This window comes from Prunus avium, chromosome 6 (genome assembly GCF_965620075.1).
Source record: "Prunus avium chromosome 6, drPruAviu1.hap1.1, whole genome shotgun sequence".
Lineage (NCBI taxonomy): Eukaryota > Viridiplantae > Streptophyta > Magnoliopsida > Rosales > Rosaceae > Prunus > Prunus avium.
In genome coordinates this window covers 39,000,070-39,016,073 of record NC_142289.1, presented here as the reverse complement: position 1 = coordinate 39,016,073, position 16,004 = coordinate 39,000,070, and the positions used below count along the sequence as shown (strand labels likewise).

Here is a 16,004-nt window from a genome sequence, read left to right as displayed (position 1 = left end):
TGCTAAGTAGCATAGTAGCCAGGGTTCAGCTCATCTCCCATTACTGCTAATTTGGTCATGCACATGATGATGATGATGCACCTACCTAATGGTCAAATGACTCAACATTACTTGTCAATTGGTAATTACCACTTGTACAGTGAGAATGAGTTGTACTAGCAGCCAATTTGCCAAGAGGTAAAAAAAGGAAGAGAAAAAGAAAAAAGAGAAAGGGGGAGAAACAGAAAAGAAACTGAGAAAAGGAAGAGTTAGTTTAACAAGAAGAAGAAGAAAGAAAGGAGGAAGAATCAAGAACCTTTGGAAGAATGAGTTGGCCTCAATAGGCAAAAGGGAAAATAGACCTTAAATTCCCGTAATGCTCATTTGAATTTTTCATTGCCGTATAATAGGTGGGTTTGTAGAAAAGGCAACAAGAAGAAGAAGAAGCAGTGAAATAAGAAGAAGATTAGCGAGAGAGGCGGAGGGTGGGGCAGGGGAGGGGGTAGGGGGTAGGAGTCTATAATGCTTTGTGAATCATTGCGTGATCGAATACAGCCATGGCTTCGTGATTACGACAGGCTTCAATCATTGGCCGTCATCCTCCTCTACATTCAGGTACGTTTCGTGTCTTTCAAATTCATCGAAACCAGAAAAACAAGGGTTTCAATCAATATCAATCACTGATTGTTCAATATGCATAGGTTGGGTGCGCATTGGTGGGATCGCTGGGAGCACTGTACAACGGCGTGTTGCTAATAAATCTGGCGATTGCATTGTTCGCTCTGGTAGCAATCGAGAGCAGCAGTCAGAGCCTCGGACGTACATATGCCGTCCTTCTCGTCTGCACCGTCTTCCTCGATGTCTTTTGGTTCATTCTCTTTTCCCACGAAATATGGTAAATCTTGTTTCCTTCCTTCCAATTTATATTTCAAAACCATGTATATATATCACATTCATTTCCCTTCTCTGTATGAGTCTTTATCTTTAATATCATAGCAAGTATGTTTCCTTTTTGGTGAAGTATGTAATGTGTATGTTTGATTCTTCTTGTATGTGCACTTGTTGTGCAGGAACCTTTCTCCTGGGAGTAATACAATTTGGTACATCTTCTCAGTGAAACTCACTCTCGCCATGCAAATTGTCGGCTTTTCTGTGAGGTTATCCTCCTCGTTCTTGTGGATTCAGATATACAGGTTGGGCCTTTCCTATGTAGACACTAGTGCACTTCCTAGAGAAGCCGATTTCGATTTGAGAAATAGTTTCTTGAGTCCAACTACTCCTGTTGTACCTCGACAAACTTCAGATTCTAGTGATGCTTTAGGAGGCTCTATTTATGATCCAGCTTATTACTCATCACTCTTTGAAGATGGTCAGGTTTGTCTTCTCTCTCTATCTATCTTTCTACCCATTTATCTATCACTCGCATTGCATCCTCTTACATTACATACCTACTCAACCCTTCATTTCTCTTTGCTTTTCTCTTGTATATGGACTTAGACTATGTCATCGCCTCATTTTCTTTGTTTGCCTATTACCCTCAAGTTTATCCAATAATATGTTAACAAACTTACCCCGGAGCATCTTGTTTTTCGACTTTTGTAATTTTTTTTTGTAAAGCAACAAAGTTGTATACCTTCGCCCTGTATATTTGTTTAGAATCTCATACAATCCATGATTCCTTAAAGTTGACTCATTCAAAGAAAGACGTTAATGAAATATGTCATCACCTCTTTCTGTTTACACATTGCTCTAAAACTTCATTTTAATTTACTTTGGATTCTTGGAAACTTGGGTTAGAAGTCAATGCCGCTGCAGATCTAACCGAAGTTTTCCACTGCCAATATTCATTTGGTTTTTTTAATCTATTCTAAATGTTACTGTCTATAGATAGAAAAAGTTAAGAGTCTACAATTCTTTCGGTCTTTTATACAAGAAACAAGAAGATAGAGTCTACAATATTAAAACCCTAAACCCGAAATTTATAAAATTTTATACAAGCAACAAGAAGATAGATATTGGCATACAGTTACTCTCTATTTTTCCGTTGGTAAAAAGTGCAATTTTAAAACCCGAAATTTTGGTTGTCATAATATCAGTAAAGGAGAGACACGAGGGAGAAAGAGCATAATGAAGGAATGTTTGTGGTTGTCAAAATTCACCGCAGACAAGATTCTGTGAATATATCCCTACAAGACAACAAGAAAGTATCTATTGAAGATTAGGGGTCTCACCTGCATGATGCCTTCCACAGACAACAAGAAAATATATAGATTTGAAAATGTTTGAGGGAGAAAGGTAGCAGGAACATGTAGAATTCTAGGGATGCAATGTATGCACCATTCCCTATGAGACCATCAAAGTCCTCTTTGAGGCAAGAATCTTTATAAAGGACAGGAGGGTTGGATACCATGAACAACGACGCTATTCTCAATTCTTTGTATCCAACTTGGTTAAGGAATGTAATTCTAATTAGGCTTCCTTGAAAAGGGACGTGATATGTCTGTTCTGGACAGATGTCCACTCTGGGCAAGTTTCCTGCTCTGATAACATTTGCATTCTAGGAGTGGTCAACCATGTTCTTTGGACTTGAAAAGGCCCTTTACATCAGAGGAATCCTGTAGGATTTACTTGGACTCGGATCATCTTTGGATGGTAGGCCAGGCAACAGTAGAGAACATTGATGTTCTTGCGATTCTAGCCCCAAAGTTCTTGCTAAAATTGGTTTCGATCATTGAGTCATTATGGCATCCATTAGATGGGGGCCTTTGTGGATATGTTTTGTGGCGATTAGGAGAGGGGATCTATGCAGTTTGTTACACTCATCCACTTTGATCTGACTTCATCGATGATGTTGAGCAATCACCTAGATGCAGACTTGAGAATATTGAAGTCTCCAAGGAATCAAAGGCCCGAGCTCTGCAAATACTTTTCCTTCCTTTTCTGGCCAATGAATGAACCATGTGATCAACAAAAGTGTTTGTTGTAGAGATATATTGGTTAGCACATGTAAGGAATTTTCATTGGGACAGTTTCTACTTGTGCTTTTTCCTTTTGGGAAAAGGATACATAGAAAGGTCATTAGAAAAGTGTAAAGGATTTCATTTTCTAAAAAGTTCATTGGGGGTCAACACTCAAGGGGATGAGTATGCTAAGGGCCTTAGGTTGAAGTGTTTATGAAGTCGTGATAATAAAAACAAATAAAAAGAAAAATAAAAGTGATGTGTTCGTATTGCATCGTGTTCTGGTTCTCTGCATGATGGTTTTAACAGTATTCCACCAGGGGAAAAAACTGAACTGGAATATATGGTGTACTATGTGCAACATCTAATTTGCAGATTTACATTTTGCTATGATTTGAACCACTGAGATATGTGTTGGCGTTTGAAGTTTGGAAACGTCTGATATCTTTTGTTTCTTCAGATTTTTGTAATATTGTTCGTGTATTAGAAGGTAGGAATGACTGTTTCTCAACTGTTACCAAATTGAAACCACTGTTATTTGTTTTTAGGGAAAATGTTACAGTGGCAATGGATCTACATCTGCTGCTGAAGCTTCTAAGGTGAAACCATCTGTAGTCAGATCTTTTCAGTTTGTAGATGTAAGTATCCATGAAATATGTTTTTGATCATTTTTATGAAATTTAGCAACATAATGTGTCTGATGATGCAGGTTGTGATCCCCATTATTCTCTCATGGGGTTAATATATTGGATTCAGTAGATAGCATTGTTTCTTCCTCACCCTTCTGTTATCTCCCAGCAACGCCAACTGACCAAATATTTCATTCACATGCTTATCTACATCAAGTTTTTGGTTGGGTGGCACTTTGAGGCCATTTTCTTGGATTTGAACTGACATGGAGTTCTCAGTTGGACTTTGGATAATACATTCGTGCACTTCTCTTCCCATAATTTGATGGAATGATGATTTGTGGTTGTTATCTAACCATATTTGTACTCTGATTATGTGCAAGCATTAGAAATGTTGTGTAAAATGATTTTAGCCGTCCAGCTTGGAATGGCCCCCTTATCAGTAGTTCTTCTCTTGTGCTGCTTTCTTATTACATCCAAAATGTGATTGACTCGTGCATTTTTTTTCAGCCACTACGGTTTGCTACCTATGCCATTTAAGTATTAGTCATTGACAGGGAAGATTGTCATCAGATAGTTCTATGCATTTCGGAACAATATATTAGAATGTTCATTTAGGGATTGGGACTTTTTCCTGCTTGAGTTTTATACAAGTTTTTCTTATATAGATCTCTGATAATTATTATTTCATCCATTTGAAATGTCATTTTTGCTGCTTCTAACTAGATTTTAGTCCTTGCAGGAGGAGAAGGCAGCAGACCAGCCTAATTCCGTTTAATTTTGGGTGTGCCATCTCTCTTTTCTTTTGGGAACCACTACCCTAGTTGTTTAGAGGATATTTCATATGAGGTAGTCACTGCAGGCAGATTGTGTTTTTGGAGTGAGCCTTGTACAGTCGGATCACATATTATTGGATTTTTTTTGCCCGGATGGAAGCTGCCTATCAAAGTATTAAAAAGAGAACCACATGGATGGTCCCTGTGGTTTGGTATGCCAAAAGCTTGGATCAAGATCCAGGACCAGTGGTCCATGTGGATGAACTACTCGCATTAGCATGCTGGCTGCACTGTGCAGCACACAATCAGACATGCAATTGCCTCTTGTACTCGAATTGTGCGGGCTGGGTGTTAGTTAAGTTGACAATAGCATTGTCGTTAAGGAACCGAGGCAATTGCCTCTCGTTTGTTCCCCCTTAATAGCATAGCATTGCTTGACCCTTTCGATGGAGCGTTGTCTTTTATGGGATTAGACGCTCCTTACTATGATATTTTCTGATAAAATATACCTTGCAGATGAAGACACTCCCTTACTATGTTATTGTTAACTATTTAATTGCAAGATTTTGTTTTCTTAAGTAGGTGTATGGTAGATATACGACTCTTTATTTTTGGATAATCGTATGCCTCAACTTATAATTCTTCTCCCGTTCACCATGAGAACCATGAGAAACATGCAGACTGAAGAGTAGGTAAAGGCCGTCTGATCAGTTTTTTTTATTTTAATTTTTTATAAACGACCATGTAATTTGAGTTTGTGTTGTGAGTCTAGCGATAGGAATAGGATTGAATGATAGGATGAGTTTTTGGTGGACTTGTTAGTTGTTGCTAAGAAAAAAGCTGATGTTCAATGTCTCACACACATTACCAAGGTTCTATACGGATTCAAACTTGAAACCACTGGCCTGCAAGTCAATGCTATTTTTCACTGGACTAGAGGAACGAAATAGACTAAACATGAACAAGAGGGATCTATCAAAGAAGAGGATTCGTCCCCTTTTCTATTTTTTTGGAAGAAAAGGAGGATCCGTACAGAAACGATGAAAGGAAAGAGATCCAACTGAATGAAAAGGAAAAAAACAAATCATCAAGGGAGCAATCGAGGTGCAGCGGCACAGACAGCAGCGAGCAGGACATTGATCAACGGAGAAAGAGACCACCTTAGAATCCCTTCGCTATTTGCTATGCTACATTAAATCATCTTTGATATTAATTAAACCCATCAACAACTTGAGGATTTTTTTTTTCTTAACCATAGGAGATGCGGATTCAAATTTGTTATGTATTTTAACATTGTAAACAGAAATACATAAACCCGAGGTACAGAAATATTAGAATAAAATGGTACACCCTTGGGTTAATAAAACTGGTGAAGTGTAACTAGGCTTTCAATTGAAACGTCAATGGGGCCATGAGCTGTAAGCTTTAATTGTTTATGAAATGACGTGTCGGCCATATGAATGATTGTCAATGTCAACCTTCCCTCTATTTTTTAAAGCATTAATCTTTGGATACCAATATTTGTTATGCACAGTTCATGAATAGAGCTAATAAGGTCTAACTCAGTGAAAAAGGACTTGTTTTGTAGACTAGAGATCGCAGGTTCGAATCCCTAACCCTCCATTTGGATGAAGGAATTGAAAATTACATAACATTTTAAAATAACGGAATTTAGATTTCCATCATTTCAATTTCTAGCAATTGAAGATTTCTGTGTTTATATTTATATATATCAAATTTTGTAAATGACAATGTGGAAATTGTGAAATGACGCCTACTTTGGTGGAAATTAAACTAGGGAATTTGATGCCCCAATTTTCACAACTTTTTCCGCACGTCATTTAATAAATTCCGCGCTTAAGTTGCCAAATAAGAGAATTGTCAATTTCTCCTCTTAAATTCCTGACTTTTAACTAAATTTCGAGTTATTTTCCCTCATCCAAACGGAGAGTTAAGGCATCATAGTTGTGTGTGAGAGAGAAATCCCAATTTAAACTATCGTTTGTACTCAAAAGAAAAAAAAAGTTTCATAAATAGAATATTATCACATCAGTTGGTGTTCAAAGATTAATGTCTTTGCTATTACTCCTAAAAGGTAGGTATTATGTAATTACATGTGAAACCTTAGAAACTTCATACAACTTTTTTTTTGTCGAAGAAACTTCATACAACACAACTTGATTTCTAAGTATACCCGTATTACCACAACAACAAAAAAAGAGTATACTCGTATTAACAAAATTACTTCTTATAGTTAATGCATATATTTACTTATCTATCTCTCTTGTTAAATGTGATAAAGATGCAAAGGAAAAGGGTATTGATTTGTTTACCAGTGATCTCATGTTTGAACATTCATGACACCTTTGTAGTTCGTGTAAGAACCCTCCTTCCCGTGTAGTGTAGTCATATTTTTTTTTCGAATGGGTATTAATAGTTGTGAAAATGACAATTTTAACCAAAAACAATGGGGAAGTTGTTAAATAATCACAATGTTTTTGTCCAACAAAAAATACTTGTATTTAACTTTTGTAGAAAAGAAATTAGAAATCGACTAAAATTGGATATGAAGGGTTCTTAATATAGAAAAAGAAAAAGAAAATAAGAACCGAATAGAAAGATTGGCCTGAGAGCAACCTTTGGTTTTGAAAATGAATGAATGAGAGACTGCCAGCAGCGCATAATACATAACGCGTTTAGGAAGATAAAAAAGTAAGTAAATTACACACATCCAATTCAAAGGAACAAAACAGACAAAAAAACCAAAGAAGAAGAAAATAAACGGTGGACCAGTAACTGTAATTACAAAAATAATAATAATAAAAATAAAAAGAAAATAAAAGAAAAAGAAAGAAAGTAGCAACTTGCAAAGGGAATGGGATAGAGAGAGAGAGAGAGAGAGAGAGAGAGAGGGGGAAGGGTGGGTCGAATCTTCTTCTTTCCCTCAGTTTTCTCTTTTGCAGCTTCAGAGCAAAACCCAGAAAAGAAAGAAATTCACAAAAAACCGACTGCTTGCTGTTGCTTGGGTACACAGTTTACAATTCTGCTATTTCTTTCTGAATTCATATTCTTCTTCTTCATCTTCTTTTGACTTTTTGTATCTGTATGTATGCATAGATCATGGGGTTAATTAACTAATTAATTACGTTTGTTTGGTTTGCGTGTCAAATATGTACTTCTTCTTCTTGAATTCTGAATTCTGATCCTCTAATATTAATTATTAGAGCCTGGTCCCGAAATAACACCAAGACTTGAATGAGAATGAGAGCGTTGCTTCCAGATCCTTCTCTTCTTTACTTACCAATTTTACATTTGGCTTTAAATCTTTTCACCTACACCTCTTCTTTCTTCATAAAAATCCTCATTTCCTGATGCGATTTGATATCCCAAGCTCTGACTTGCTGTTGCTCTTGTTCCTCTCTGGTGGTCTTCTTCTCTCCGATTTTGTTGGGTTGTGGTAAGAATCAAAATAATTCCCGGTCTTCCCTTTTTTGGTTTTTTTGTTGTTCTTGTTGTGCGTGTTCTGGGTTAGAAGAAGTTTCACCATCTTTATTTTTAAAATTATTTGTTTCTTTGGTTGATCGGAGGTGCTCTTCAAGTTCTTGTCAAATTTTGATTTTTTTTGTTTTTTTCTTTTCTGGTTTGCAGTATTTATATTTTAAATGGTCTCATGGAATTTCTTTGGGTTTTGAAGAACAATATTTAAATTGTTGGATGGCTTAGATCTGGGAAGTCATGCTAAAATCTTGATCTTTTTGCTATGGTCTTGTGACAGTGACCGAAGAGAAAAAGAGAAATGGAGGAAGCAAGGTATTGGTGTCACATGTGTTCTCAAATGGTGGATCCCATCATGGAAGTAGAAATGAAATGCCCATTTTGCCAAAGCGGATTTATTGAGGAAATGAATAACAACACGAGGGACAATCAAGAAGCTGACTCTGATTTTGGATCAGATCGAGCCCTCTCCCTCTGGGCACCAATCTTGCTGGGAATGATGAACAATCCCCATCGACGCCGAAGATTAAGACGACTAGACTTTGATGAGGATGAGGATGATGATAATGATGATGGCGAGGCCCGCCATGGCGGAGACACTGAATTGGACAGGGAACTTGAATCAATCATCCGAAGGAGGAGGAGAAACTCGGCTACTATTCTACAGCTGCTTCAAGGCATTCGAGCTGGCTCGGCATCTGAGTCTGAGAATTCTGAGAGTGATAGGGATAGGTATAGGGATAGGGATAGAGAGAGAGAAAGGGAAAGGGAAAGGGAACGAGTAATTCTGATCAATCCTTTCAGTCAAACCATCATTGTTCAGGGTTCTTATGATTCGAATCAGGGCCAAAACAACAATCACTCCCCTATGGGTTCATTAGGCGATTATTTTATTGGGCCTGGTTTAGATTTATTGCTGCAACATTTGGCAGAGAATGATCCTAACAGATATGGGACTCCGCCAGCGCAAAAGGAGGCAGTGGAAGCTCTGCCGACTGTGACAATCAAGGAGAATTTGCAGTGTTCAGTGTGCTTGGATGATTTTGAGGCTGGTGTAGAAGCAAAAGAGATGCCATGTAAGCATAAATTTCATAGCGGGTGTATTCTGCCATGGCTGGAGCTTCATAGTTCCTGTCCAGTATGCAGGTTTCAGTTGCCTGCTGATGAATCCAAACGAGATTCTGATAATTCTAGGAACGGCAGTGACCAAAGGGAGAGTGAAAACATAGGTGGTGATGGTGGTGGGGAGGAGGGAGATGGGGATGGGAGAAACGGAAGCGGAAGAAGGTTTTCAATTCCATGGCCTTTCAATGGTCTGTTTTCTAACTCAGGATCTCAATCTAGTGGCAGTGGGGGTAATTCTTCCTCAGCAGCAAATGCAACTGGAAGTGGAAGCGCTTCTCGAACAGATGAGAATTGAGTATATTTTCCATTAGTTGAGTTGAGTGGCTATATCAGGTTCTTGTCCATTATGTTGCTTCAATGGTCTGCTTGTGTACATAGTATCTTACTTGAATGTGAATCTTGGAAGTTCAAATTGTGCGTTTATGTGTTTAAAAAGAGGGGTGGTCTTTTGTTTTGTAGATGTTTTGGCCTCCTACACACCTATAAGAACTTCTACTGTTGCTATATTACTTGCTCTTGCTTGAGATGATGTATTGCTTTCCTCTAGCACGCTAGCTGCTTAATTTGAAAGTTTCAGCATCCTTGGACTTTTGGCTTGTTTGAATTGACAATTGAATTGATAATATCATAAGGTAGAGCCAACTGAGATGGACTAGTCTCATTATAGACAAGACTTCGAAGGTATAGCTGCTAGTCCTCCTATTGCTCATTTCTCATTGCATGAGTTACAAACTGCAACATGACAATATTGAAATTTGACGATTTTAAAAATTTTAAAAAAATATATATCTTGGGATCCTCTTATTTACTGAAGTGCTTGAAACTATGGTCAAATCTCAGTTTGCCCCCTGAAAGTTAAAATGACCCAGTTTACCTCCTTGATTGATGTTTTGCGTCTCACTTTGCCCCTCATCTTTAAGTCTGTTAAAAATACTGACATGGCATCAATGGGACCCATAATTTTGTTGAACTAAGTGCCATGTGGGCAAAGTGGAGCCCACTTACACATGGAAACTTAATAAAATATTATTTAAGTTTAAAAATAAATAAAACATAAAAATAAAAGAAATTAAACTAAAATCCTCCGCATACTGCCAACCCCCGAAACCTCAGTCCCACCGTCACCCCAAGACACCTCCAGCCAAATCTAACCCCACAACCGTAACCCCAATCTTCCCCACCCCAACGACCCTCAAGCCTTCAAACCCCGCTCAGAGTTTTTAGTGTTTCTAGGGCCGATCAACAGTTTTCGATTTGTGGGTTTTTTCTTGTTTTGAGCTTTGAGTTTTGGGGTTGTACTAAAGTTGAGTTTATGGGTTGTTCTTCAGTTTCTTTAGGTAGCTTTTTATTTTATTTTTTGTTGAAATATTGACCTAAATTAGTGTTGATTGCTAAGAATATATCCGATGTGGGTTTTGGGAAATTGCGGATGGGGAAGGGAAATAATGGTGTGGAGGATGGGGAGATGGGATGGTGAGTTGGTTTCTTTCTCAGGGTAGTGGGAAGAGGACGAGAGGGTGTTGGATTTTCAAATCAACAAGTTTAATAATCAGACTTTCAAAATCACTCAAAATTAGTCAAATCCTCCGTCCGTTTTCATATCCTCTAGGATTGGCAAGCCTCCATCAAAAAACACCAAGAACCATTAAAAGTTGTTGAGGCCCAAAAATATTCCGGGCCCAATGCGATACCTTACTAAGAAGAAACCCTACTCAGGCATGTGAAAATTCGTCATGCATACTCGCACGAGTCACGATCCACGTGCAAGGCCTAGCAAATATATAACCCATCACGCCAAAAGTCGTAGTAAGCCTGTAAAATGTACCAGCTCTATAAACCCATGCTAATAATCTGTCCAGCGCCGTTTTGACTCGGCCATAACCTTTACAATACGATGAAATTTGAGCACGAGCACACCAATCGACATGTCATGCCAAGCGGAAAACCTTTTATTTTACACCTAGCCACGCTACAAGCTTAAGTGGGCCCAAGCCACGCAAATGTCTGGGCCTTGATGAGCGGGTTGTAGTATGGATGGTTACGAGCATTCACGAGGCCCATTGATGAGCCAAGAAGTGGAAGTTTTGGGCTGCTTGGGAGCCCCAAAACTCAACCACATTTCTTAAGCCCAAATATGTGGATAAGCATGAAAGAGAGAAAAGATAGCCATAACCTTCGAAAAATGGCCCAATGCCTTAGGAAAATATCCAGTTATCTGTGACACTTAGAAAAACCCACAACTAAGACATCTAGCACCTCATCAAAAAAGTAAAGCAAATAAGCTACTTCCAGCAGCTTGACGAAACCATGAAGACTTAGCTGACTGCTGGAAATAAGATGCCAATGACCCAATGCCTTAAGAAAAAAGCCTAGCTCAGCGCCTTATAAAATATCTAGCATCGTATCTAGCCATTAGAACCAAGTCAAACAGAAGCCATTGCAAAGACCAAAGGAAATTCATAGGGCATGAGGAATACCCATTAGACTAACGTCCATACCCTTGCTTCTTTCTTCTCCAAGCTCTAAAAGGAAAACCAGAGGAAAAGCTAAGTGGCACCTCACCCACATGAAGAGGTCCAGCTGCGTGCAGACCTTGGAACCCCAAAAAGCTTCGTGCCTATGGGCTCAAGTTGGGGAAGTTTCATCAAATAAGATTAAATTGAAGAAAGTGAAGAAAAAGGGGGAGGGAGGCTTGATAAAATTGAGGGTTCCAGCGCCTATAAAAGGAGGCTTCTTCTACCCAGTAAAAACACCCCACTGCCAAAGAGATCAAGCATCATCTCTCATCCCTGTTACCCTTCAATTTCGAGCCATATTCCTCCATCTCTTCCCATTTTCTCTTATGGCAAGCCATTCTAGAGCTTGACAAAGCTTTCGTTCGACTGCTGTAAATTTCTCAAACCACCCACTCTTCTTCCCTCATCTATTTCTCTCTCCCCTCAACAAATCCTCTCAAAATTCCTTCACCCCTCACTTTAAACCCCTATTTCTCATAGGAAATCACAACCATCTCTCTGTTTAATGCTAAACTCATGAATGCTTAGGTTCCATGCCACAAGCTTCTCAAGTCAAGCTATATATTTATCTGTAAGCAACTGTTGGTTTTGTTGGTGAAGGTGACCAAGGTGTTTCCTATGGCTCCACAACCCTTTCGAAGCACTCTTGGGGTCTGATTCTTGAACTTAGACACATGAGCAATTTCACCCATTTGCTATTTACAACAGCCGAGGCCCATCTGTAGCTGCCGGAACGAAAAAGCCCCCACAAAAGCAAATGAGCTCTACTTGACCTTACTATCGAAGACCCAACCCGAATTCCATTAAAAGGGTTTCCATTGTTTCCTTAGGATTTTTTATTCTCAAAACGAAGGACCTAGTTGTATCATACAAGGATTTTTAACTGGTCCGAGAAGAGAGAGAGAGAGAGGTGGTGGTGCACAGTAGGGTTTTGGGTTGGAGAAGGGTGATGATGATTTGGGTTAGAAGATGGATGCCGTGGTTTTGGTTTGGGGAGGAGGGTAGGTTTTGCTTATGAGAGAGAGGAAGAGAGAGGAGGAGAATTGGGGATTTTTTTTTTTTTTTAAAGTTTTATTTTTATTTTTAATAGTTAAATTAAGTTTTTTAAAAGACAATTTTTTTAATTTTTTCTGCACACATGGCACTTAGTTCAGCAAAATTGTGGGTCCCATTGATGCCACGTCAGTATTTTTAACATATTTTTTGACAGACTTAACGATGTGGGGCAAAATGAGACGCAAAACATCAGTTAAGGGGGTAAAGTTGGTCATTTTAACTTTCAAGGGGCAAACTGAGATTTGGCCATAGTTTTAGAGGGCATTATAATAAATAAGCCTTATTATTTTACCCCGAAAGAAAGCCAGCCGTGTGAACTGAATTGTATGCACTCATCAATATATTTTGTCTGATTGAATTGTTTTATGTTGGATCATGGGATGGAGCATATTCAAACTCTACATTTTGTTGCACAAGTTCAAGTGGCATGAATGCTGTGAATTAAAGAACATTCCAACTTTCATGTGGTAATGAATTTACCAGTTCCACACATTTGGTTCCCTACAGATTACAGAAACAGAATCAAGCTGTGGCATATGCAGCAATTCCAAACAGGATTATATTATGATGAAAAAGCACATCAATCAAGAATAATGAACACGAAATTCAGCAAAGTAGGAAAATGTATTCCCTTAAAGATAATATAGCAAATAATCCTATTAGTATTGCATAAAGTTCCATATCGCACTCAGCAATTATGTAGCTATCAAAGCCAGCTCATCACAAAGATAGATGGCAGTAGGTAGATGTTTTTGCATCCAAAAACATATTAAATGAGGCAAAATCATAAGCATTGTCATTGGCTAATTCTGAGAACGCCAAAAAGGGCAGCATAAAAAGTTATCGGGATGATCATCACTTCACAGTCAAGATCTTGATCACAGACGCAGTTCCATCACGGTGCAAAGCCACAACAGCATCTCCGTTCTTGCAGAGCCCCTTCGTCTTAGCATGTTGAATGGCAAAGTCCAGTGCTTCGTCAGTCGTCTCTGCATGAGAGGCCCTGGAAGATCCTGCACTTAAAACTGGAACCAAGCCACGGAAAATTAGACTATGCCTTGCTGGAGCTTCATCACTGCATGACCAGTCAAAGCAATCGGTCTTGATCTCAGGGACAACAACAGACAGTATAGGCATGCCTGGTCTGTACTTAGCCACCAGTTTTGCGGTACTTCCGCCTCTGGTTAGGACCAAAATAAGAGCTGCTTTGGACGAGTTGGCTGTTTTAACGGCAGAAGAAGCCAGGCTCTCTAATGGGCTCATAGGCACGGGAGAATGATCCATAATCCTTTTGAAGACATCTCCATAATGAAGGGTACTTTCTGCTTCTACACATATTTTTGCCATGGTCCGAACTGCAAGTTCAGGATAAGCTCCTGCAGCAGTCTCACCACTTAACATCACACAATCTGTGCCATCTAGAACCGCATTGGCAACATCAGTAGCTTCAGCCCTAGTTGGACGTGGAGATTTGATCATTGACTCCAACATCTGTGTTGCCGTGACAACGGGTTTTCCTTGGATGTTGCACTTATAGATCATCACTTTCTGGGCAAGGAAGATCTTTTCAATTGGAATTTCCATTCCAAGATCACCTCGTGCCACCATGAATGCATCTGAATTTGCAAGGATGTCATCAAAGTTCGCCACCCCTTCCTGATTCTCAACCTACCAAATCAAATTTTGAAGTAAGAACCAAAGAAGTAATCGAAACTCACCTGTTAATGGTATCTATATAAGAAAGTAGATACATTGCAAAGAGTCACATAGTTTTAGTGAATGTCTCAAAAACTATCCGAATAATGCCGCATGATCAGTAACCCTCTTTCCACACATGCTTTTACTCTCAAATGAATCGATGCATAATATTTTGCTAACCAAATGGCACCAACAATTCTCTCTGAAGTCGAAAGCAGAAAAAAAGAAGCAGAATCCAAAATGAGTCAATTTATGGTTTATGAAAATGAGCATACCTTTGACATGAGAAGGATATTCTTAGAATGCTTTCCAAGGAGCTTCCTAACCTCCACAAGATCGGAACCTTTCCGAACAAAAGACAGAGCAATCATGTCAATCTTATTTGGAACTCCCCACTTAAGAATATCTTCTTTGTCCTTGTCTGTTAAGGTCGGGAGATCCACTACGACCCCTGGAAGATTAACGTTCTTTCTCTCACCGAGAACAGCAGAGTTCTCACAGCGGCATTGAACCAAACCCTTTTGCTTGTCACAAGATAAAACCAAAAATGAGATAGTGCCATCAGCGCAGAGTATCATGCTCCCTGGCTTGACATCCTCAGCCAACTTCTTGTAGCTCATGCAAATGGTAGTTTCATCACCCTTGATGCTATAGTCAGTGGATATGGTGATTTCTTGGCCCTGTTTGAGTTGGACAGGTTTGGCATCCTTGAGAAATCCAGTTCGAATCTCTGGACCCTGTGTGGCAGTGAATGTGGGAAACAAACAAACGAACGAACAAACAATCAATCAATCAATCTACCAATCAGGTTTGGTTCACAATGTTTTCCATCAATTTAGAAATGGGTAGGATTAATATTAGGCCATTAGCATTTAGCGAATCAAAATCGTACACACACTAGGAAATTTACAACAACCAAAATAAAAGAAATGGAAAAAACAAAATCAAACACAAATTTAATAGCGCTCTTGTGTGTGAACCCTAAACCCAAACATGAGGAAACAAACAAGCATGCAAACACAAGAAAACAAAACAAAGAAAGAAACAGAGAATTAAAGAAGGCAATGCATGACTTGTGAGTGAATCCGAGAAATTCGGATCAGATGGGATCGGAAGGAAGAAATGAATGGGGAGGGGTGGAGAGAGAATAGACCTTGGTGTCGAGCATGACGGCGCATAGAATACCGGTGGATTCCATGGCGGCCCTGAGATTGTTGAGGGTCTCCTGATGGTATTCGTGGGAGCCATGGGAGAAGTTGAAGCGCGCAACGTTCATTCCGGCCCTGAGCAGCTTCTCGACCATGGGCACCGAACGCGATGCAGGTCCTAGCGTGCACACGATCTTCGTCTTGGGCCTCTGATCCATTTTCCTATTCTCCTTGTATTTCCGCCTTGGAATCTTCTTCTTCCTCTTCTTCTTTGAGAGTTCGAGAGTTTGAGAGTTGGCGAGTTGGAGGCGAGTTGGGGGAGAGTTTGAGAGTTGTGTGTTTTGTCAATGAAAGAGGCAATTCAATCTCAATCTCAATGAAAAAAGAAAGAAATATAATAGAAAAATAAAATAAAAAATAAAAAAGGTGGGCTATAGGCTAATAGGTTTTGCGATCTGTGGTCTGTGTGTGATCTATGGTCCGTGTGTGATATATTCTATGGTCTGAGAGATTATATGAGAGAGAATGGTGAAATAGAAGAGCGAGAAGCGTGTTCGCCGATGCCACTCTGTTTTTCTTTCTTTCTTCTTTCTTCTCTTTTAATATTTTGTTTTCTTTTTAT

At 39.1% G+C, this 16,004-nt stretch overlaps 3 protein-coding genes across 11 annotated transcripts; 2 read left to right on the top strand and 1 right to left on the bottom strand.

Moving 5' to 3' along the window:
- Positions 1–138: 138 nt before the first annotated feature.
- On the top strand, positions 139–4,922 carry LOC110759038 (uncharacterized). Of its 8 annotated transcripts, none has more exons than XR_015836746.1 (6): positions 139–594; positions 681–874; positions 1,050–1,353; positions 3,488–3,577; positions 3,649–3,911; positions 4,311–4,922. XR_015836746.1 is itself a non-coding variant. In XM_021961048.2 (5 exons), the coding sequence occupies exons 1-5, from the start codon at positions 502–504 to the stop codon at positions 4,344–4,346; spliced, it is 726 nt and encodes a 241-aa protein (XP_021816740.1). In that variant the 5' UTR covers positions 139–501; the 3' UTR covers positions 4,347–4,922. The 8 variants fall into 8 exon arrangements, 5 of the variants coding, with proteins under 5 accessions (XP_021816740.1, XP_021816746.1, XP_088111650.1 ...); XR_015836747.1 differs by having other exon boundaries at positions 4,302–4,922; XR_015836748.1 differs by having other exon boundaries at positions 142–594; positions 3,488–3,538.
- Positions 4,923–7,204: 2,282 nt separating this feature from the next.
- On the top strand, positions 7,205–9,493 carry LOC110759018 (E3 ubiquitin-protein ligase SIRP1). Of its 2 annotated transcripts, XM_021961021.2 has the most exons (3): positions 7,205–7,370; positions 7,569–7,801; positions 8,120–9,493. In XM_021961021.2, exon 3 carries the CDS (start codon positions 8,141–8,143, stop codon positions 9,257–9,259), a length of 1,119 nt encoding a protein of 372 aa, XP_021816713.2. In that variant the 5' UTR covers positions 7,205–7,370; positions 7,569–7,801; positions 8,120–8,140; the 3' UTR covers positions 9,260–9,493. The 2 variants fall into 2 exon arrangements, with proteins under 2 accessions (XP_021816713.2, XP_021816712.2); XM_021961020.2 differs by lacking the exon at positions 7,569–7,801 and having other exon boundaries at positions 7,206–7,370.
- Positions 9,494–13,141: 3,648 nt separating this feature from the next.
- On the bottom strand, positions 13,142–15,960 carry LOC110759031 (pyruvate kinase, cytosolic isozyme). The gene is made up of 3 exons (XM_021961041.2): positions 15,388–15,960; positions 14,510–14,971; positions 13,142–14,204 (listed from the first exon to the last, which is right to left on the bottom strand). Exons 1-3 carry the CDS (start codon positions 15,598–15,600, stop codon positions 13,392–13,394), a joined length of 1,488 nt encoding a protein of 495 aa, XP_021816733.1. The 5' UTR covers positions 15,601–15,960; the 3' UTR covers positions 13,142–13,391.
- Positions 15,961–16,004: the final 44 nt, after the last annotated feature.